At 43.7% G+C, this 21,324-nt stretch overlaps 1 protein-coding gene across 3 annotated transcripts; it reads right to left on the bottom strand.

Moving 5' to 3' along the window:
- Positions 1 to 1,519: 1,519 nt before the first annotated feature.
- RGCC (regulator of cell cycle) lies at positions 1,520 to 20,029 on the bottom strand. Of its 3 annotated transcripts, XM_087759031.1 has the most exons (7): positions 19,880 to 20,029; positions 19,519 to 19,698; positions 9,560 to 9,667; positions 8,032 to 8,094; positions 3,635 to 3,731; positions 3,272 to 3,371; positions 1,520 to 2,602 (listed from the first exon to the last, which is right to left on the bottom strand). In XM_087759031.1, the coding sequence occupies exons 1-6, from the start codon at positions 19,914 to 19,916 to the stop codon at positions 3,305 to 3,307; spliced, it is 552 nt and encodes a 183-aa protein (XP_087615157.1). In that variant the 5' UTR covers positions 19,917 to 20,029; the 3' UTR covers positions 1,520 to 2,602; positions 3,272 to 3,304. The 3 variants fall into 3 exon arrangements, with proteins under 3 accessions (XP_087615157.1, XP_087615159.1, XP_087615158.1); XM_087759033.1 differs by lacking the exon at positions 19,519 to 19,698 and having other exon boundaries at positions 2,422 to 2,602; positions 19,880 to 20,015; XM_087759032.1 differs by lacking the exons at positions 1,520 to 2,602; positions 3,272 to 3,371; positions 3,635 to 3,731 and adding an exon at positions 6,008 to 6,373 and having other exon boundaries at positions 19,880 to 20,028.
- Positions 20,030 to 21,324: the final 1,295 nt, after the last annotated feature.

The following is a 21,324-nucleotide window of genomic DNA, read 5'->3' as shown; positions in this document are numbered from 1 at the left end:
CTTCTCAGAGGGACGGAAAAAAAGCAGGGGATAACACGATCACCCACTCAAGTTTAACCTAGATATTAAGCTAAAGGTCTCCTGGGATGTTTTAAACAGTGTCCAGAAGCTCCTATTTGCATTGCATGAGAAAGCTGACCCCCCTCACAATTTGCAAGGCTTCCTGGAGCACTGATGGAGCCGTCAGCCCTGCTACGTACTGACACAGAGTTAAATCCCAGCCCGCCTGCAAATTTTGCCATGGACTTCAGTGGCATCCATTCGGTCCTCAGCCATTAAGCCACTCATTATGGATAATTAACCCAGAAATTATCTGCAATTGAGATACTCACTGGCATTGTCCTAGAATGCCTTTTTTAAAAAAAAAAAAAAAAACTAAGCTTGCAGACAACCTGCTACACCAGCCCTGACTTTGAGCGCGAGCTGGGGAGACAAGCCCCGTTAGCCGGGCTGCTGATGCAAAGCACCGACGGGGAGCGGCGCGAGAGGAGAGCCTAAAGCCAAAAAGCAAATGCCTGGAGGTCGGTGCCGTGACACCCAAGCACCAGCCTGGGGCTCCCCTTTGCTACCCTGCCCGGAATGGTGCGGGGGAGAGATGCCCCAAGTCACAGGGCTGAAGGAAGCTGCCGTGCTTGCACAATGTCGTGCAAAGCCCCAAAACAGGTCACCCTGGCTAGTCGGGTAGCTTTGCCTCTGCTCTTCCAGCCCCGCAAACTGTTACACTCTAAGGCCGGTTGTAGGCAGATTTATTTCAACCCATACACTTTTCTTCAGGCAGTAGATTAAGAAGCCCAAGTGAAAAGCCTGCTTATCGGCAGTCTTTTGCAATATTTGCTGTGGCAAAGGAACATCATCAGGGGATAATTCAGTCTCCCTCTCCTTGTAATGGCTATTGAAGGAGCCAAGGGCAACATCTTAACTTCAGTTATCTAAGTACCTAAGTCAGGTGGGATCGGTCCTGACCTGATTTCACACGCTAGCAAGATTTTTTTTTTTTTTTTGAAATGTGAAGACTGCATATATACCAAAATACCGTTATTTGTTTTTTTGAGACAAGGGCAATGTTCTTAATTAGAAATACTGATCTGAAATACATTATAAACAGAATGGAAGGATGGTGGTCAGTATTAGAGCCTGTCGTGGTTTAACCCCAGCCAGCAACTAAGCACCACGCAGCCGCTCGCTCACTCCCCACCAGTGGGATGGGGGAGAGAATCAGAAGGGTAAAAGGGAGAAAACTCATGGGTTGAGATAAGAACAGTTTAATAATTGAAGTAAAATAAATTAGAACAGTTAAATAGGTAAAGCAAAAGCTGTGCGCACAAGCAAAGAAAAGCAAGGAGTTCATTCACTACTTCCCATGGGCAGGCGGGTGCTCAGCCACCCCCAGGAAAGCAGGGCTCCATCACGCGTAACGGTTACTCGGCAAGACAAACGCCATCACACCCAATGTCCCCCCCCCTTCCTTCTTCTTCCCCCAGTTTATATACTGAGCATGACGTCATATGGTATGGAATAGCCCTTTGGCCAGTCTGGGTCAGCACTCCCCCAGCTGTGCCCCCTCCCAGATTCTTGCGCACCCGGCAGAGCAGGGGAAGCTGAAAAGTCCTTGACCAGTGTGAGCGCCACTTAGCAACTATTTAGCAACAGCTTAGCACTACTTAGCAAGAACCAAAACATCAGTGTATCATCGACATTTTTCTCATCCTAAACCCAAAACACAGCCCCATACCGGCTACCAAGACGAAAGTTAACTCTATCCCAGCTGAAACCAAGCACAGCCATACACTATGGAGGAGGCAATGCTCACTTCCAGTTTGAAGCCCATTTAAGCATCCCCAAGCCTCCCAGAGAAGCCAGTGAGCTCTGCATGCCTTGGGAGAACAGAGGCACAGGCCTCTAGTCTGTAGTTTTTAAGAGCTGAACTGACAAATATTTTAGTTTCCAAAACATAGATGTGAAAGAGCAAAAGCAACCAAAGCATTAGCGTCCCTTTGTATTGACTGACCTATTTTAATCCCACAAGCCAATCTACAGCATTTAACTGATCACTTCGAATCTGTAAGAAAGAAAAGGACCTTGGAAAGATCTGGTTTACAACTCTGAGCCGATGAGATATAGCAGCCAGGATCATCTTACATTATTGTGAAGTTATTTAGACAGCTAGAGCTGTTAGCCAGGCTGCAATGAAGTCAGTAATGTCAAAAGTAACATAGAAAACAGGAGTTTTCCCTGTTGAGAATATGGAGTTCGTGCCGTTAGTATGCAGAGCTGGATTTAGTTCAAGAGCTGCTGCCGTCATATTGGCTTTATGATATTTGCTTTGCTTCCAGGCATCACAATGTTGGAAGTTTCTCTCCAGCAGTCTAGCAGATGTCATGTCTGGCACATTTAGGCACCTTCAGATAAATGAAATCTCACGTAAGATGGGCTCCGGTGTGGTGCAAACACCTCTCGGATGGTCAACCGGGTCCATCTGAGCTGAACAGCATCCAGGATGAACTCCATCTGCTTTCCTCTACAGAGACCCACGCTGGGTGGACCTTTCCCACTGGTGAATTCTTTTCACTTCACGCAGGGTGTGAAGCAGCTGGACAATGATCTAAAAGCAACAATTAATGATACGAACTAAAAAAATCTGTGTTTGCAAACACGAATGTTTCCCAGCAGGCAGAAGCACTCTGTGTGGGTTTCCTCTTTGCAAGCATCCACGGACACCAAGGCTTAAATGAATCTGTGAAGCTGTGAACATGGTTTCTCGCCCTCTCTCTGATCCTTTGCATTAGGCAACCCTGCTGAAAATCAGTTCCACGCCCAGCGTGTACTGCAAAGCAAATACCAGTAACGAAGGAGGGGGGAAGGCAGCGGCACAACAGGCCGTAGGAGCCAGCAGGGGTTGAGCCCTTCCCTAGAAGCAGGCTCCGTCACTGCCAACGCAACCGTTTTCCTCCCGCCCAAAATCTCACCTGGCTGTCAGTGCATCAATAGGGGCTACAGGCACACATGCAGCCAGGAAAAAAAAAAAAATAATCCCTCCTTTGGCTCTTCTCTCTCTTTAAGGGCTCAGAAAATCGAGCACATTGCCAGGCTTAATGAGTTATCACGTATCAGCTGAGCCTGGGCGACAGCACCCAGGACACACAGAGTCAATAGCAAACCCAAGATAAGACACATTAGCTCAAGCCTCAGTGATGGAGGTTTAAACTAATCCATTTAACCTTGAATTTACAATAGGTAAAGAGCATACGTGCAAATAACTGTTGCACCTCACCTTACACACGTTAAGCTGCGGTAATACATCTGCTTAGTCTAAGCTCCTTGTTTCCATTTCTGGATGGGTGGTGTTGGCACGACAGGGTTGAGACTCCCTTCTGAATCCAAATTCGGCATCACAGCACAAGAGAGAGGTCAAAACAAGGATTAAAAAGTCAGGCTGGTCCATAAGGACAGCGCAGCCTCCAGCAATGCTCACTAGGGATAAAGTATCGCAGGAACTTTTCTCAGCAATGCATTTTTCAGTGCCATATGTAATTAGACGATGAACTTAAGTCATAAGCATACTCCAGTGAAATGAGATCTACGTTAGTGCCTTCCTTCTGACACAGCAAGACGTTCAAAATTGAGCATAACATACCGGAGGGAATTCAGATCAACAGCTCTGCAGAAGACACTCCCAGATTTTGCAGCTGATGATCTCCAGAACTGCTGTATAAGCAAGCAGAAGTCTCCACCTGTTCATGCATAAATAAGATTAAAAAACCCAAACAGATGGTGACTTAATGCCCAACTCCATCCCCAAATGACATTACACAAAATGAGGAACACGCCTTGCTTTAAACCCTTGCTTATACTGGAAAAATCTTCAAAATCGGTTGTCTGTAAGGACAAATTATTGCCATTCCGAAGTACTGTACTCATTTGGTGATATCACTCTAGAAAGGAAGACATCCAACTTTAACTACTGATTATAGGCCCAGTGTTCAATGGGATCAAGCAACAACTGAATGTGCAGAGAGAAAGTGGAAACTTCAGGCCCAACGCCTCAAACAATCCAATCCGAGGAATGGAGGAACAAACAGCCGTCCATCTCCCCCATACCCCGCCATCGCTTGAGACGGCCTCCTCTGAAACTCGTGGCTTATTTAACACACACTTAGTCAGGGCAGTCTGCCTTCGGGACAGTAACACCCACCATGCACCACCACTCCATCGTTCACCCTACCAGAGCGTTAAAACGCAAGCCAGACAAAACTGCTGCTGCTATTCAAGCAGCTTTAATAACATGCCTTATGCTAACGATGCTTCTTTAAAAAAAAGCACGAGCTTGTCTCCGCTCTCCTGGTTCCCCTTCCCTCAGCTTCTACTGAAAGGCCCAGTGCCTCTCCCTCCCCACATAACAACATGTCCTACACCAGCCAAGGGAATCTCCCTCTCTGGCTGTGCGCAGCAACACATCCCTTTGCATCTGGGACCGGGGAGAACGGCCAGGCTTCCCTCTCCGTTTCACAGAGGCAGCCAAAAGGAGGATTTGCTCCTGTGTATATATTGCGTAGTAGCAGTGAACTTCCCTTGCGCTCTGGCTTTGCAAGAATAAGCCTACCTTGCTGCTCAAAATGGGTTTCCTGCTGTGCAGGAGCCTCTGAGAAGGTCCCAGAGCATGCAGCAGCACATCACTGTCTCAAACTTCAACCATCCCACCCTCCTTCACAGACTTCACAGTTCACCTAGAGCAATGTGAAACTTCACCCTCCTAAATCAGTTCACTCCATTTCTGTTCTAAGTCACAATTTACCACCTGAATCTATGGTAGGAAACGTTGAAGGGCGTTTTTCCTCTTCAGAAAAATACTCCACCATCTTCCACTGCCCTTCTGCCCAAAAGAAGGAAAAAACCCTACACAACCACCTCAAGGTTGTTTCAGACCGATTAAAACATACCCAGTTCAGAACTTCATTTTCTTACCAATGAGTAAAACTGGAAAAATCATATGGTGCTTAACAAGATCCAAATGTTTTGGTCCATTTTTAGAAAAGCCAAAGCAGGGAAATGGATTTGCATCATCCTCATGGTGTTCCCATTAGCAAATACACAGTAGACTTCCCCCTAGCTGCAGAAGATGGGTCCCAATTCATCCCTTTAAGGTCCCTAAGCAGCTGGCTGGTAGCTGTGCCACAGGCAGACACATCCTTCTCCAGACACAGATACACTCAAAGATGACAACAGACCAAAGGGGCACAACATCTGAACCAGTCACACAACTCCTCACTAGCCTGCTTTGGTCAAAATAAGACCTGGAGTTCAAACAAGCCCAGCTCAGTTGGTCTGAACAGATTAGCGAAGCAAGCGCATGAGCAGCTCAGACAGCAGAGCCCAGTGTAATGCCTGCAGCAGCTGGAGGAGAGCTCACATAATCACATCTCCGGTGCCTAACGCATCTGGAAAGAATCAGGTTCCTTGTAAAAACACAGGTTCCGCTTCCATTCTTTCAGCATAACCCTGATGACCAGCAAGTCTTTTTAGAGTGGCAGACTGTTTTGGACCTAAGGGTCTGGTATCAGAAACATCCAGACACTTAAGTATTTTCTCAGTGCTACAGGATCTCCATACCTTTAAACCCATGGGCCTAAATGTCTGACCTCCCAATTAGTACTTCATGTAGAATGGTATGCAATTTTAAAGCCAGCTTTTACAGAAGGTTTGAAATAGGTGTTATTTGTTCAAATCTGTACTAAGTCAGTGTTATTTCATTTGTATTAAAGCAAATGTGAAGTAACAGTTTGACCAATTTTATTACTTCCCTAATTGTGTTAGTTTTAAATAAGAATTTTGTACTATGTAAGAAATTTGAAAAGACAAATATGAAGTTCCACGTGAAGCCAGCATCACACATTTTGCCTAACAGGAAATACACCCTTATCAGATATTTTAAAGCTTGATGTTTTCAAGAAGAGCTTAATTTGTACTTATGTTTCAGAGTTCGCATGTTCACATGAAGCTTTCAGACATCTGGATTCCAGTTCAGGGTTTATTTGCATACAAAAATATATTATAATGGAAAAAAGCATTAAAAGTTCTCCACTATATAAAATTACAAATATATTTTCATAAAAGCAACTTTAAATTAAAATTCAAGCTATATTTTAAAGCAAAATACAGCTGTAACACTTAAGTTATCCTATTCCATCTGCTGCAAAGTAACAAAACTGATGTTGCCAGTTAAATACTTGTAGGAGTTTACAAAGGTTATGTTCAGAAGGTGAATATCTGGGGTAGGAAAGTTATCAGACAAGGGCAGCAGTTCAGTGACTGATGTCACTTATCCTTCAGAGGACATTCATAGGCAAGCACAATGCCAAAGATTCATTTCACATACCTGGAAATACAAAACAAGATCATTAAGTTCTATATTAAATAAGATTGCATGTTGTTGACATACCAGACACCCCATCTATGCCCAGCTTGCCAGACTGCCTGACAGGCCAAAATTATGCCTTTTTCTAATTAACACAAGAGCCAAAAGGTTAGTGTGTAAAATTTAAGGCAATTACTGTTCTAATGAGTGCATTAGGCTTGAAACGACATGTGTACAAACTTATGTGTAACTTCAAGCATATAAATACAACTCCTTAAAAACGCGATGATAAATATCAGATGGAAGTTGGGACTTTTTCCTCAGAATATCCATGTATGATAAAGATAGCGTATCACTAAGACAAGCGACACTGTATAAACGAGACTGCTGAAATAACCAGAGATTTGCTTAGTTGGGAGGAAAGAAAACAAAACCAAAAACCACTACAGCAGGTGGCAATCCCTGGCTTCACCTTAGATGTGCCTTGCAAGGGGACAATGAAACCAATATACTATAGGCAGCCCCTTAAGAGTTAGCTGCAGTATGGCTGTGCAAGATACAGCAATGTAAATATCGGGTGGTTTGGAGGTTTCATCGTTCTACAAAACCTTCAAACACTTAAGTTTTTCAGAAGAGCAATCAGTCAATGAGGTTTCAGTGGTAAAGATGGAGTTAGCTCAAGCGTGTGTCCATGACAGAAGTCAGGAAACTAGAGATCTATTTTAAGTAAGAGAAGTGAAACCAGGATTAAGACACAAGTAAGACGACAGGGAAGTAGGAAGCTCATAAGGGCAGCTGTCTTGAGTTAAGTCCAAGGCAGATGGCCAAGGCTTCGAGAATTACAGGGAAGGGAAAACACCTAATGAATACAAGAAACTCTCAGTTCATAGTTTATTAGGGGGGTTTTGTTCATGCTGCTACTTAGGTATAGTCCTACAATTGGTTGTTTTAGGCTCTATAGTCTGGTTCCATACAAAAAAACCCAAACAGTATCATGTTGATAAGAGCACAGGAAGAAGCAGAAAGAACAGGCAGAGTCCATGGTTGAGAATAGGAGGGCGTTTTCTTGTTTTTGTTGTTTTTCATTAAAAATCATAATGAAGAACCTAGTACTGTAACTGGTAAATACAATTTCTAGATAGTGACAGAAAAAGTGATCTAAATTCCATTCCTGCTAAAGACAAGAACAAACAGGATTTTGACATTTAATCTAAGTCAATAGATATCTGCTCCTTAATTCTTTCATAAAGCAAAGTCTAGAATAAAAAGGTTTCCCTCACCTACAGTTACTCCTCCAGTTACTTAGCTTTATAATGAAGAAACAAAACCCCACTTCTTAGCTGGGTTTTGAGTATTTAAGAAAGTGATGTTTACTTGATCTATACACTGCCAAGGAGAGGTGAATTGCAGCTGCCTCAGAGGTGGGAACGCAGGTTCTCTGAGTACAGTGTTCGTCACACAAGCTAAACTGCACGCCTTCAGCATTCAGGGAAAGACCAGAATTTAGTCTATTTTACCTTCTTATCCACATAATGATCCACAGGACTAGCAAACTAAAATGAAGCCATGTTATATAAAACTACTGCTACCCTTCCCTTCTCCCTCCCCCCATACATTGGCTTTCATCACTCTTTGACGGTACCAAGTGAGATGCAGCCTACTTATAAAAATCTACTTACTTGCTAGTGTCCTGTCAAGATCAGCAATGAAGTCTTCCAGTTCTTTTGTGTCTCCAAGCTTTGCTGAAAAATAAGAGACAGTCAATACTGCTTAGACAAGACATATTTCTCCAGCCAAAAGAAACACTGGAACCACACAATCCCCCAAATCATTTTCATGGTATCAAACATGCTGTGGATTATTTTCAGGGAAGTTCAATAGGGTTGCTACAATGTCCAAATGCATTCTTAGAAAACAGGGGAGACTGAATTAAAATTCTAGTTTTTACAGTTTTCCATTTGACAGAAGCAAAGCAATCCTCTGTTAACTGTATGTCAACTAATCTGTGTCCCTGCTACTGTGGGAGTCTGCCTTATTGCATGTGTTTAGATATTGCATTCATGGCCCTAATCAAGCCCCACCCAGTTAGCTCCCAGTCCCACCCAAATCTAAGCCTCTTAAATCATGTCAGTGTCACTGTCTTGCTGTGATATCAGATCCTTTGATCTTGGTCCATACACTATAAATTTGGATCCAAACATCCACCTAAACTTCCATGCCTGAGAACACCACTGGTTCCATTCAATCTAGTTCTACTGCAAGTGGCTTCCTTATCTCATTCCTGTGGTCTATTCCAAGCCCATTGCAACTCTATTTTTGTCTTTTTGTCTTCTCATCAGGAAGAGTGTATTGACCTCTAGTGTAATTCCTTGCCAAGTATTCCCTCCCAGTTTAACTGAACTCTTTTTTGCTGCTTCTTATTAACTATTACTCATTATTTCTCCCTAGTATCATGCTAATCAGAAATAAAGCATTTAACTTGTCTTTTGTGACTGGTCACTCTGGAAAAGACATGAAAGCGTGAAAAGCTCTTGAGCATGCATCTGAGAAGACTAGTTGTAATGAAAGCACCGTGTAGTACATATGTATGATTGTTCATTTATTGATATGTCTACTCTGGAGTTAATCTAATCTAAGTTAACCTGAATGAAACAAGCTCCTGGGGAGTTAGATGAGCTGCAAGACAGAAGCCACTTTGAAACAGCATAGCTACAAATGAGGAAGAAATTACTAATACATGGGTTGTATCAGCAGTGCAAGGTCTAGATAGATCTGACTAATTGTGTTAACTTGAATGGCAGCATATAGCTTCGGAGGAGTCACCTACCGAACCCCTGCATTCAGGCTAAGTATTTCTGTATATACATGGGACATTTAAGCTACTGGTTGCTTCAGTAACACAAGTTAATTCTGAAGTATTCTGTAAGGAGTACCACAATTCCTGATCAACCAAAGAACTCTAATATAGTTTGGTGTTTCAGAATCGAAAGAGTTGCTGGGTCACCTGTGAAGAAGTGTGGATGCAGTGTGCTATTGCTGTTTGTCATCAACACAATACTTGCATCTATAGTGTGCTTAACAGTAAGCCCTTAGTTTTGTTGTCATTTTAAAAAAGAGTCAACGCATGCATGTGAATCCTGGCTCACAGAAAGAAGCCTGTATGGTTGAGAATTAGGAAGAAACGTCAGCAGTTAAAATTAAGTTTACCTTTACATGGAGTTACTGATGGAGATGGCAAGCTTGGAGTAGATGCTGTTGGAGAGTTAAGCTTTTCATCACTGAGGCTGAAACTATTTCTGTAGAGTGAATCTGCACCTGTAAAAAGAGTTACATTATAAAGTAAAATTAACAACTGCTGCAATTTTGCAATAGAATTAAAAGAGAGAAATGGGACATTTCCTACCTGTGCTTCAACATCTGTACAACTCAAATTTACAGACTTTAAAGCCAGAGGGACAAATATATCATTTATTGCGTGAAGGCTGTTGTTCCCACATCTACTGTTAAAAAGCAAGCAGTCCTAGGCCCAATCCTCACCCCCCAGTAAGGCAAGTGTCAGCTTTCCCTGCAGTCAGCACCATTTGGAAAATATTACAGGAATGGCCATTATCCCACATCCACTAAATTAGGCCTGGTATGACCTGCCTGATTCACAATATTCTGGGAAATTCTGTTTACCTGATTTTTTCAAAAGCTATTAAAAAAGCTGAATAAAGAGCTTCAGGACAAGAACAGTCCCCCAGAACGGAGAATATATTCAGTGTTGTCCTCATCCCTGAAGCAAACTCACCCAATTTCTCCATACTCTGCTGCATTAGGTCTTGTGTTCTAGATAAATTGTATGGCATCTTTTAATTTTCTTTTATTCTGTAACTCCCTGGAGTTCACAAAGCAGTAAATCTGTACATAAGATGATGTTCTGCAATCTTATTTTAGGTGGTCTTTCAGAGAAAGCTTTTATATGCCATGGAAAGCAATGGGAAAGGTTCCAGTATCATTCTGATGTTTTGGGATTTTAGACAAGGCCTTAAGTTTCCAAAGTATCAAAAAAGTATCTTCATCTTGCCCTTTTCATAAAAAGAGTTCCACAATGCACAGTGCACACAAAGTATTAGTCATGGCTCCACTGGAAGGAAGGAATTGTCATTGTGTTAGAGACACTAAAACTGCTGGTTCCTGCAGTTTTCAGCCAGTGACCTGAAAACAGTAGTTCTACAAAAAGAAACCATTGTAATATGAATATGGCAACGGTCTCCATTTATTTGGCACATTTCCTAGGAAATAAACTTATGTCTCATTATATGGGGTGGTGACTACCACTGCTTGACAGCGAGGCCAACAATTTCACCTACCTGTGGCACATGTAGCATTTGTCCTTGGAGCCCCAGCCTAGGAGGTGGTTACACTGCATTAAGTCCAACCAAGTCAGAATTGTCACACTGCCTTGGACACCTGTCCCATTTGCTAAGCCACGAGATGACTGCCTTAGTTAAATTAAGGGTGTCTTGCTGAATTAGCAAAAGGGGCAGGACCACAGCTCGCCTTGCCAAGATCTGCACATCTACACCTTCACTGACCACTGCCACAATTTTTGCAGATATCAAACGTAGGGACCATCCCCCAGCTGACTACTCCTCTACCATAAGTTTCACCTGTCTTTGGGAAGAAGAGCATGTGTCTGCACCCCATCTCCTCTAGCCTGCAGCCCTTACCAGCATAAAACCACCTTCTACAGGAGTACACAGGTACAGTGGAAATCAGACCAGACAGGACAACTGCATCTACTAAGTCTATCAGATGTTTCCTCAGCCGTAGGCTGATTGTCTAGTCCTTTCTTCTGTGCTAGCTTCCAAGCCTACCTCTGTTGCAATACACACTGAAGAGGCTTGTGTGAGAAGCTTCAGCCTGGAGTATTTTCCTCTTCCACATGCACGTTGGCCCACCACAGTACTGCTATCTTTCACAGTTCGCTCTGCAATCAGCTCAGATCCTATTCCAGCCAATGCACATGCTACCTGCAGGACTGCGCAAACGTGAGCGATGATGTGAATGACATCTGTTACCTGGGACTACTGCTTGCCCAAATCAGCCACTGCTTGGTATTTCTTGTTTAGAAAGAGGGGTATGCTTCTTCATGCGAGCTTTTTATTGTCATTTCTTTGTCTTCACTCGTAAGTACCTGTTCTCCTCTCTAAACCTGAGCAGATCAAAACCCATCTACTTGAAGCTTCAGATATAAGAAAGATTTGAGGAATACAATGCAAAATTGAGATAATTTTAGATAGAAAAACAGAAAAATAAGCTATTTTAAAAGTAGCTCCTAAAAACATAAAGAGCAGTTGGGGGGGGGGGGGGGCTGAATCTGACACTGCTCTGCAATGATGTGTGTCACCAGTGTTGTACTACAGAATATGAACCCTGTACATTAATGGACTGAAAGTAACAGTTAAAGGTATTGCAAACTTCCTCCTGAAATCAGCTTACAGACCAGGTTTCTACTAGAACCACATTTCTTTTCAGCCGAGATGCAAACCTTAGTGACCAAGAAAGTTAGAATGGAAAAATCTAGCTGTTCAGGACAAAACCCCTACCATTACAAAAAAGCCAAATAATTCTTAACACCTCACACAAACACAAACAGTCCTGTAGCCAAGAGCACATCTCATTGAAACGCTGACAGACAAGACCAAAGATAAAACACTGTCCAGGTAATGTATTTGAAAAGAACAGAACAAGAACTTTCAAATGATTTCATATTTTAAAGGTTTTAGAGCTAGTTGAATTAATAAAAAATAATCCAGAGAACAACAGTTACAAAACTGAGTGTATTTTTAATGTGGAGTCTATGTTACTAGTATCCAGATACCAAATGTAGCGATGCTGGGAATTTATATTACAAACCAATCCTCCTTGCACACCAAATTCAAAGCTCCAGTTGATCTTATATATAGCTGGAATAAAAAGTTCTTTTTGTGAATGCTTGTGAAGGCAACTCAAATTACAAAAGCTTTAATAAGCCAAATTGATTGCAAACTATTCACACAATTCTTTTTATTTATATCCATGTACACATCTGAGCTAGCAGTCACCTTGGCCTCTTTTTGTGGTTTTCTCTCCGTGTTCCTTCTATAAGCAGTTGAAAGTACTGACTGGCCAACTTGCAATGTATTGAAACCAGAAAATGTTATTTCATGCTGGCTTCCACACACCTTATGCTGGGAAATGTTTACAACTGGGCAAAGAGAAAATAAGACAGAACTGTTGCTTTAAGTATCTGAATGTTTTTTGTCCAGTTTCAAAAGGTGAAATGTTTTCACGAAACAGTGTTATCTTCTGATGGGTTGTAATATTAGTTTCAGGAACATATCAACATTTATCTTCCTCAAAAAGCAAAAAAATACTTTAGCTACTGGCTTCGGCTCACACATGCCACCAAGCAGCAGAAATTCTGGTGATGGAAGGAGGAATGCATTGACTCCGCTATCAAGGTCATTATAACTGCTGAAAACAATGTACTGTTAAAAATAAGAGTTGTGATATCCATCGCACAAAAATATCCGCTTTGGCAGAGCGTGGCTGCAGGGCAGAAAGCTCTGGGAAAAGGACACTTCAGTCCTTGCTCTCTACCCGCTGCCACAGCCAAGATCTGCTCATTCACCTCCAATAATGGCCCTTGGAAGGCTTCCACTGCCACACAAATACAACATCCCCCGCAACCCAATGACCAGAGGCTGAACCAAGGATCTCTCATCGCTGCTGTCCTTCCTCATCCAGCCCCTCCTCTCCACTGCAGTGCAAGTTTATCCATCATTCGTGACTTATATTTCACTTTGTATTTTGATTCTACTGTCTGTGCACATATATAAACTATGCCCCTTTGCCTGTTTTAAAAAATGACTCAAACTGTCTCTTTAAAAAAAAGGCCTTAAAATCTGAGAGTTAAGCTGCTGAGTTGATTTACATGAGTCAAACTAAACCAATAGCTGCAAAATTAGGGGGTTGGAATAAATATGGGTGTATTTTACTTTGGCAAAGTAATCCGTAGTTAGTATTGACCTTTGCTGTTCCAGTATATGGCTAAACCACAAAGAAAAACCACGGCAATACCATGTAAATATAGAATGTCCCCATGAAATGAGCAATTGAAAGGTTCTGGGCGGTAATTAACTGAAGGAGGAAAACCTAACCTTTTCATTTAGAACAGACAACGGAAAAGTTCAGCTGCCTGACTTCTTTAATATTATGCTCTTTCTAGTACCATAGTTTAGGATACAATTTTAAAGAGCACTGGAGTGAGTAAAATTTTTACTGCAGTTTTCAGTGAGGAAAGTTTTAGAGGAAAAAAATAAATCACAGCCCTAAAGTTTTCAGAGGAGAGGTCTAAAATTCCACTTAAGTTTCTACAAGCCATGAATTTATTATAAAACCATAGTTCAGTATTTAATGAACAGACTGCACAACTCATTTCTAGTCAGAACACAGCCTACTTGCTAAAATAATAAAAAAGATAAAATCAGGAATTTCTAATGCCAACAGTAGAAGTGAGAAATATTCACGATGCAAAGAGCTTGTTTCATAACATGTATGCTGCAGCCCTCAAGGACAGTGTGATTATTATCATAATTATTATCACACTTACACTTGGCTGCACTGTTTATTTTTTGTGTTTTTTTGCCTAGCTAACAAACATCTGTTACAACACTGACACAAAAATGACACCTTTTCCCTATCTACACGTCCAGGCTTCATGATTTCAAAGATTTCAAGTCACATAGTTACAAGGAAGTTATCTAGGAAGCCTGAAATTCATATGTACAAGCATGCCTTCTCATTAGATACAACGCTTACCTTTCCACTTCCTCACCACACCTACTATCTGTGAGGCAGTGTTTCCAACTCCAGCTTTCCCCTTTACTAATGCTTCCTTTCTGAAGCGTAAGAGAAATAGGTATGCTGGAGAGGTAAGAACAGGAAATCTTAAAAAAAGCACATTTCTCATTAAATTGAAATACCTGGAGAGAAGCCTATACACCTGAAACTTCTGGGGTTTGTTCCTTTTGAATGTATCAGTAATTTAATAAAACATTATTTCTCAGATGATTTCATAAAAGGTTATTTCTCCATGAGAGTCTTGCTTCATTTTTTCATTATGAATATTGTATTGCCTTCTTGTTGGAGACAGGCCATTAGAAGTTCGCAAAAACAATCTACCTAAAGTGTTTTCCCCTTCATCATACAAGACTGCGATTTGCTGCTAAGACCAAAGGCTCACCTACCCCACATTCTATCTCCCATAGCAGAAGCCTACAGAAGAGTTTAAGAGTGGTGCAGCCATACGCTGATAGTTTCAAGAGAGACTCTACCAAGTTCTAGAGATGCACAGATCAATCTTTCCTAAGACAGCAGTAGCATCTTAGCCCACAGCAGTCCCCAATGGCCCCATCCCTCCCATCGTGATTTTTATCTAGTTAGTTTTTGAGTATGTAAACTTTTAACATCCACGATACCTTAAGGCAACACATTTTACAGTTTAACAATACATCATGAGAAGAAATAGCTCCTCTTATTTCCTTGAAACATGCTGATTTGATTTGATTTGATTTCCTCATACTGGGTGAGGTAGCAGTCACTTTCCTAATGTCACTCAGGATTTTCTGGAAGACTAGCTTGTCCCCATCCAAGCCATCTCTCCTTTGGGCTGACAGTCCCAGTCTATTTGGTCATTTGGAAACTATTTTATTTCTTAAGTCATTTCTGTTGCCTTTTTCTATACCTTCTCTACAAAAGATTGCAAATGTAAGCAGGCTTTTCAGGATGAGTGCTGCAATATTAACAGTGGCTTATGCTCCGTCTCTAGATAGCGGAGGCATTAGCACAACCACACAGAGACATCCATGGCATGTAAACATGAATGCTTGCACTACACCAGGCACTAGGTGCTAATGGATATTGTGCAACCCCTTAGTAAACCTGCACCTGTTTGATTTTGAAGTTATAAAATTCAGAGTTCTAGATGCACTCAAGGTCTTTTGTTGTGTTTAAAAGCTAAGAAGTATTTATCAGAAAGCATTTACATACTCCTAAAAATAACTATGAAGATACACTGCAGGCTGTATGAGTGCAAGAATTGAATCAATACGTTTATTTTGCAATGCTTTTAACAAAGAGGGTGGAAGCTGAACCTGTCTCAAGAAAACACATCTGGAGCTAGAAGTGTGAAACATTTCGTGAAACATTTCTGACAGCACAACAGATTACCGTTTAGTTTTTTGGTGTTGTTATAGCTTTGGCACAAGAAATGTTAAAGCACTTCCCTTCATAACCTCTCATGAAGTCCAACTTTCTATTCATTATCCTAAGCCTAAACTTGGAAGGGTGTCCCGACATTGCCATATACTGTACTAGCACAATGCACTGACTGGACATACTATTTACACAGGCGAGCCTGCACTTTTCTTTGCAAGCTTATTCCAACACACAAGCAGCAAACGATATCTGTAAGAGCTCGTCAATAGAGCTGCACCTACACTAGTGGCTTTTGCCAACAGAGCATTCTCTAACACAAATCCTGTTTTATCACAACCAACATATGCTGTAAATAGCAAAGAGTTAGAAGGTATCCCTCAACTTAGAAGTTTCAGCGTAATTAATACCCTAAAGTACGAAGCTGTTATACTTTGATTCAGTTAAATACATCAAGCTGAAACATAATTGGTACTCACTCACAGTCCAGCAACTCAAGAATGTTTGTTGGAGTAGCTCACCAGTTGCATCATGATTTCCAGCACTGACCCAATCAGTTGCTGTAGTTAATGTAATACTTGTGGGCCAAGTACCAAGATCATCATGAACATCTGCACATGTGAGCCCTTCTATTACTGTAAGGTCTAGAGTCCATTGTGTTATGTACAATACTTAACCACGGCCAAGACAGACCTTGTCCAAAGATCATTTAGTCATATCACAGGACAAGATGTGAGAAAGCCAAGTACTATCATGCCCATTTTCCACAGCAGCATCTTCAAATTCTTATTTTTTCTTAAGAGCCTGAAATACGCAATATAAGAATTTCAGTTAGTACTTTTGGAGCTAGGTCTCTCAAGAGTAGATTTTAAGGTTAAAAGCAGTATTTGCAGGGTTAACTACATTGATAAAAATCTTCTGTAAGTATTTCTGTTAAATTAAATGGGCTCACCCTCATGGCAGAAGCCCCAGGAAAGGAAAGGCTTTCCTTACCCTACTACAAAACAGTATTGTTTCAGTATGACCACTTCATACTGGTTACTGGCTTCTCGTAAAGTTGAATTCAAGACTGATTCAGGGGCCTCAAAACAAACAGTTGCAACAGTTTAAAATGCTACCTCCCCTTACAGTCCCACCCTAGACTCAAAAGATACCACTGCAGGAGTGGCCAAAAGACACATACACCTAACCTTCAGCCACACCACATTAGTTAGGAGGATTAGATTAACCAACGAACAAGAACAGATAGCACTAAAATATGATAGTCTGAACTGTTCTGTACATACATGACAAAGTGTACTTGGAACAATCTTGGCACTGGATAACAAGATTTTGCAAAGACGTAAAGAGTCTTCATGAACAAGAGGATCATTCAAACTGTCTGTAGATAACACTGCTGGAATCTGTTGCAACGCAAAAGAAATTCGTGTTGTCAGAATTTGCTCTTTCATCCCAGTTTCTCCTTGATCCTGCAGTGATGTTTAACCTAAGATGTTTTACCTTGGGAAAAGTGAGATCATGAATTCAGCACTACATTTGCACTAAATGATAGAGACCAAAGGAAATGTGAACCTAGCGGGGAAAGAAAAAAACCCTTGAGTTTGAACAGGAAGAGCCTGGGTAAGTATTCTATTCTTAAAATAGATGTAGGGAGTGTAGCAGTATTACATCAGACACTGGAGCTTGTTTTATAAAAAGAGCTCTTCATAAATCTGCAACTCCTCTCCAATCCTACTATAACTTCAAAATAAGAATTTGTCTGCACTGAATGATGCCTTTAGGAATAAGAGTTTTACTGGGCCTGTTCTGAGAAACAAGGAGAGCAAGCTAATTTTCCATTTCCCTTCCCTTAAACCTATCATCATACACTTGACGCTGTTGGATGCCAACAGGTTACTCTTAGTGCGCCTCCTGGTCCAGTATATGCCAGTTTCCACAAGACTGACTTATGATTTCTCCAGAGACACCTTTCACATGATGCATCACCAAGGGAGGAACCCCAGCACAGGATGGGATTTAGGAGCTTGACAAGTTCCCCATTCAAGATCCTTGAGGACTTTATATAGAGCCAAACCCTGTTTATCCTGTTATCCTGTTAATGTCTTCAGCCTAAATCAGTGCAGATTTCTCACACTGATTTTTTATTTCCCAGATCTTCCTGAAGATCTGGTCTGCCAATTTGTATGAGCATGCTGTTTCTCACCAGGCCTCCTGCTCTATCAGAGAACACCACCTTCCTGTCCATCCTAAAACAGCTATTTTAAGCACTGTTGAAGATTTAAATTTTCTGAACCACAGCATATATGCTAAGCAACTACAGAAGTCTGTCCATGCAAGAAGAATAAGTTCTTGACACTGTTTTCATTTTTTTTTTCTTGTTTTCTCAACAGTAGCTTATTTCACTAGATAGAAAATCTAAGTCTAATCTAATCTAAGAGAGGTTAATATATTACAATACTGAACACTGCACAAGAATCAGTAACACTGGGGCTGTGTTATTGCAGTTAATAGTAGACTTAATTTACAATACAGCTCACATATTTCATCAGTTTGACTCAGTAAAGCCAGACCTCACCTTACACACCCTCAGCCACCCAAAAAGCTAGTGTCCAGCCTAAATCAGGCGTGCGTTTCTAAACCTCCCTCAGAGGGAAACAGATACTTGCAAGGAGTGGTTCACCCACTACATTATGAAACAGAGCAGCACCTGGATCCACACACCTCCACCGACTGCAGAAGAAAAAAGCCTCAAAGGTACTGCTAGGCAACATATCCAGGTTCAGGGCAGGTAAAACATTACCTGTCAATAAAATGAAATGAATCCTAAGCATGATGATGAAATAAAGGGCTCTGATAATATGGAGAAGCTATGCTCTCACAGCTTAAGCACTAGGAAGATTATATGAGTGTTTTAGCGCTAAGTCAACAGAACTGTGTGGTAAATCACTGAACTGCTAAAGACGCACAACAGAAATTAAAGAAGCAATTTTATTTTAAGTAACTGAAAAACAGATAAGCTTCTTGCAACTGCCTGTACAATTTAGGAACTAAAAAAACCCTGGGTATAACTTGTTTTTACCAGAACTTCTGGCAAAGTAGCCCTTGAGTCTACTGCTCCCGAGGAGAACAGCAGTTTCCAGCCTCGCTGTCTGGAAGAGGAAGGATGTTTTCTCTCCCTGACTAGCAAAAAAATAAGAGGGGTAAAACTCTTTTCCAAGTTAACTAGAAAAAAAGCTTAGTTCCAATTCTATGTTTTCTTGCTCAAAGCAGGTCATGAGTCAGTATCTGCTTCCTACCCCTCCTGTGCAATGTTCTGCATGCACCGTCTGCATACGTCCAGTGTACCTGGGTGCAAGTTAGCCTTAGATTATCGCCTCTGAAAAACAGTGGTAACGCTAAATCAGAAAGCTGGATGAGTTTCAATCTCGTCTGGAAAGCACGCTTCAGTTCACTCTCTCTCGGCTGATACTTCAGCTCCGGAGATACGGTCCCTGTTAACCTAAGAGACACCTATCTTCTTTTTAAGCCGCCGGGATGCCCCGGTGCTTCAGCCCCGGGCTGGCAGCTCGGCCTCCTCCGGCAGCGAGTTTTTCGGCCTCACCTGCTGAGGAGCCGACCCCGGTGCGGCTTCCCTCCAGCGACCCTCGCCCGCCCGCCCCCGCTCTTCAGCGCCGGGAGGACGAAACCAGCGGGGCCAGGCTTCGCATCCTTGCCGCTTCTAACGCGGAAAGTAAAGGAAAGCGCGGGGATTTAAAAAAAAAAAAAAAAAAAAAAAAACCAAACAAAAAGCAAAGCCGGGTTTCTCGCTTGGTGATCCCCGCCTCTCTCAAGGAGGGGGACGCGCTTGTTCAAACACCCGCTTTTGACACCCCCCCACCCCACGCCCCGGGACGGGACAGGCGGCCGGACCGACGGACACTCACTCTCCGAGTCGCTGAGGCCGCTGCCGTCGCTGACGCTGGCGCTGCTCCGCCGCTTCATGCGCTCCAGGTGCTCGCCGTAGTGGAAGCGGCGCCGGCCGGCGGGGCAGGAGAACTCCGCCAGCACCGCGTCGAACTCCCCCAGCGCCTCCGCCAGGCCCCCGCCGCCGTCCTCCCCCAGCGCTGCCGGGCGGCGGCAGCAGCGTGAGGGCCCGCCGGGCGCCGCCCGCCTCCGGACCCCCGCGCTGTGAGGGGAGACCCGCCGCCCCGCCCGACCCCCATACCCGCGCCCTCCCGAGCCCCCCACCCCGGCGGGGGGAAGGTGAACGGGTCCCACCGCGCCCCCTCAGCCCGCCGCTCCCACCTTGACCCGCCGGCCGCTGGGCCTGAGGCGATTTCATGGCGGAGGTGCCCTACTGCTGCTCCGGCTACTGCCCCGGCCTCCCGCCGCCAGCATGGGCGGCGCGGCCCCGCCGCCGCCGCTTCTTATAGCCCGCCCGGGCTGGGGGCTGAAGCGGAGGGGGCGGGAGGGGGAGGTGGCACCGCGGCCCGGCCCAGCCCGGCCCGGCCCGGCCCTGCCCGCCGCGGGGGTCGGGCGGGCGGTGCAGGTGCGCCGTGCCGGGGCGGGGGGCAGCGCCAGGGCCTGCGGGCCGGCGTGGGTGCTTGGCCGGAGGCTGGGGTTTCCAGACAACTTGAGAGCCTCTAACAGTCCACCGCTAGCACAAGTGGGAAGTATCGCCCCTCGTCCTCTGATCGTCCCTCCCGACAGAGCGATCGAGCCGATTTCGGTTTGCTAATCCCAACTATTCGTGGTTCAGGAGGGGCTGTCTGTGCTGGCTTTGTGCCGGGCAGGGTACAACGAGCATATCCGAGCCAGCTGCAAGGAGGGAATCACAAAAACACGCGACTGGATCGTCCTTACCCGGCCCCACGGCTGCTGGTCGCTGTGGGTCCGGAGCAGGACGAAGGGGCAGCAGCCTGCCTCGCCTCGCTTGGTTTGCGCTTGCAGCGAGCCTGTGGCTTCGCGTGCGGCAGCAGTGCCGCTTCAGCCACCGCTGGGAGCCCCTTCCCCATCGCCATCGCCGCCCGCCCGCCGCCCCACGTTGTGCTGGCATCTGTCTGTGGTTATTGCTCAGCTCCATCCATTAGCCAGCTGTGAACATGGCCACCGGGGCAGCTGGGCTGGTTCGTTACAGAGGGTGATGGCCTGAGGAGAGGAGCAGATGGCGGGGGTGACACGGGGAGCTGCTCAGGCACGGGGAGCCGCGGCGCCAGCTGCGTCAGCCGGGGCATTCTCCAGTGGAGAGCTTTCCTCATTCTTAGGAGAAAGATTATTAGCACTTGTCCTGAAGTCAGGTTAACCTGATGTCTATACATGCCATAGCTACCCAATATTGCTCCTGTGCTGTCTCTCGCTTGTTTTAAATAAAAGCTGTCTGAGCAGCTAAAATACCGGTTCTCTTAAATACCCATTGGGGAAGACTCTGTCACATTTAGTTACGGCCAGTAATACTGAAAACAGACATCAGGTGCTATTCCATGCGTGTGTGTCAGGAGCTATGGTTATGTTTGTGTGTTGATGAGAATATCTAGAATTAAAATAGAAGAGTCTAGGACAGGGAGAGGGAAGAAAAAAAATCTCTCCGGAACTTCTCGACACTTTCAGACATGTTGTCATTGTTCCTGCAAGATATATAATGAGAAAAACAATATTCTAGACAATAAACCATCTGTATCTAACAGATTTGTTCACCTCTCCTTACCAGCTGATATGGAGGCATTTATTTATTTTTGCAGTGGATCAAAAGA

This window comes from Nipponia nippon, unplaced genomic scaffold (genome assembly GCF_047370975.1).
Source record: "Nipponia nippon isolate SJK-2023a ecotype South Korea unplaced genomic scaffold, ASM4737097v1 scaffold_2, whole genome shotgun sequence".
NCBI classification, from domain to species: Eukaryota; Metazoa; Chordata; class Aves; order Pelecaniformes; family Threskiornithidae; genus Nipponia; species Nipponia nippon.
The sequence above is the reverse complement of the archived record's forward strand: the minus strand, read 5'-3'. Positions and strand labels throughout refer to the sequence as shown.

Coding starts and splice junctions, on each gene's coding strand:
- RGCC (XM_087759031.1), bottom strand. CDS start 19,916: ATGAAATCGCCTCAGGCCCAGCGGCCGGCGGGTCAAG. Junction 3,732..8,031: donor TCTTGACAGGACACTAGCAA/GTAAGTAGATTT, acceptor ATGCATGAACAG/GTGGAGACTTCTGCTTGCTT. Junction 3,372..3,634: donor GTTGATCTGAATTCCCTCCG/GTATGTTATGCT, acceptor ATTTGGATTCAG/AAGGGAGTCTCAACCCTGTC.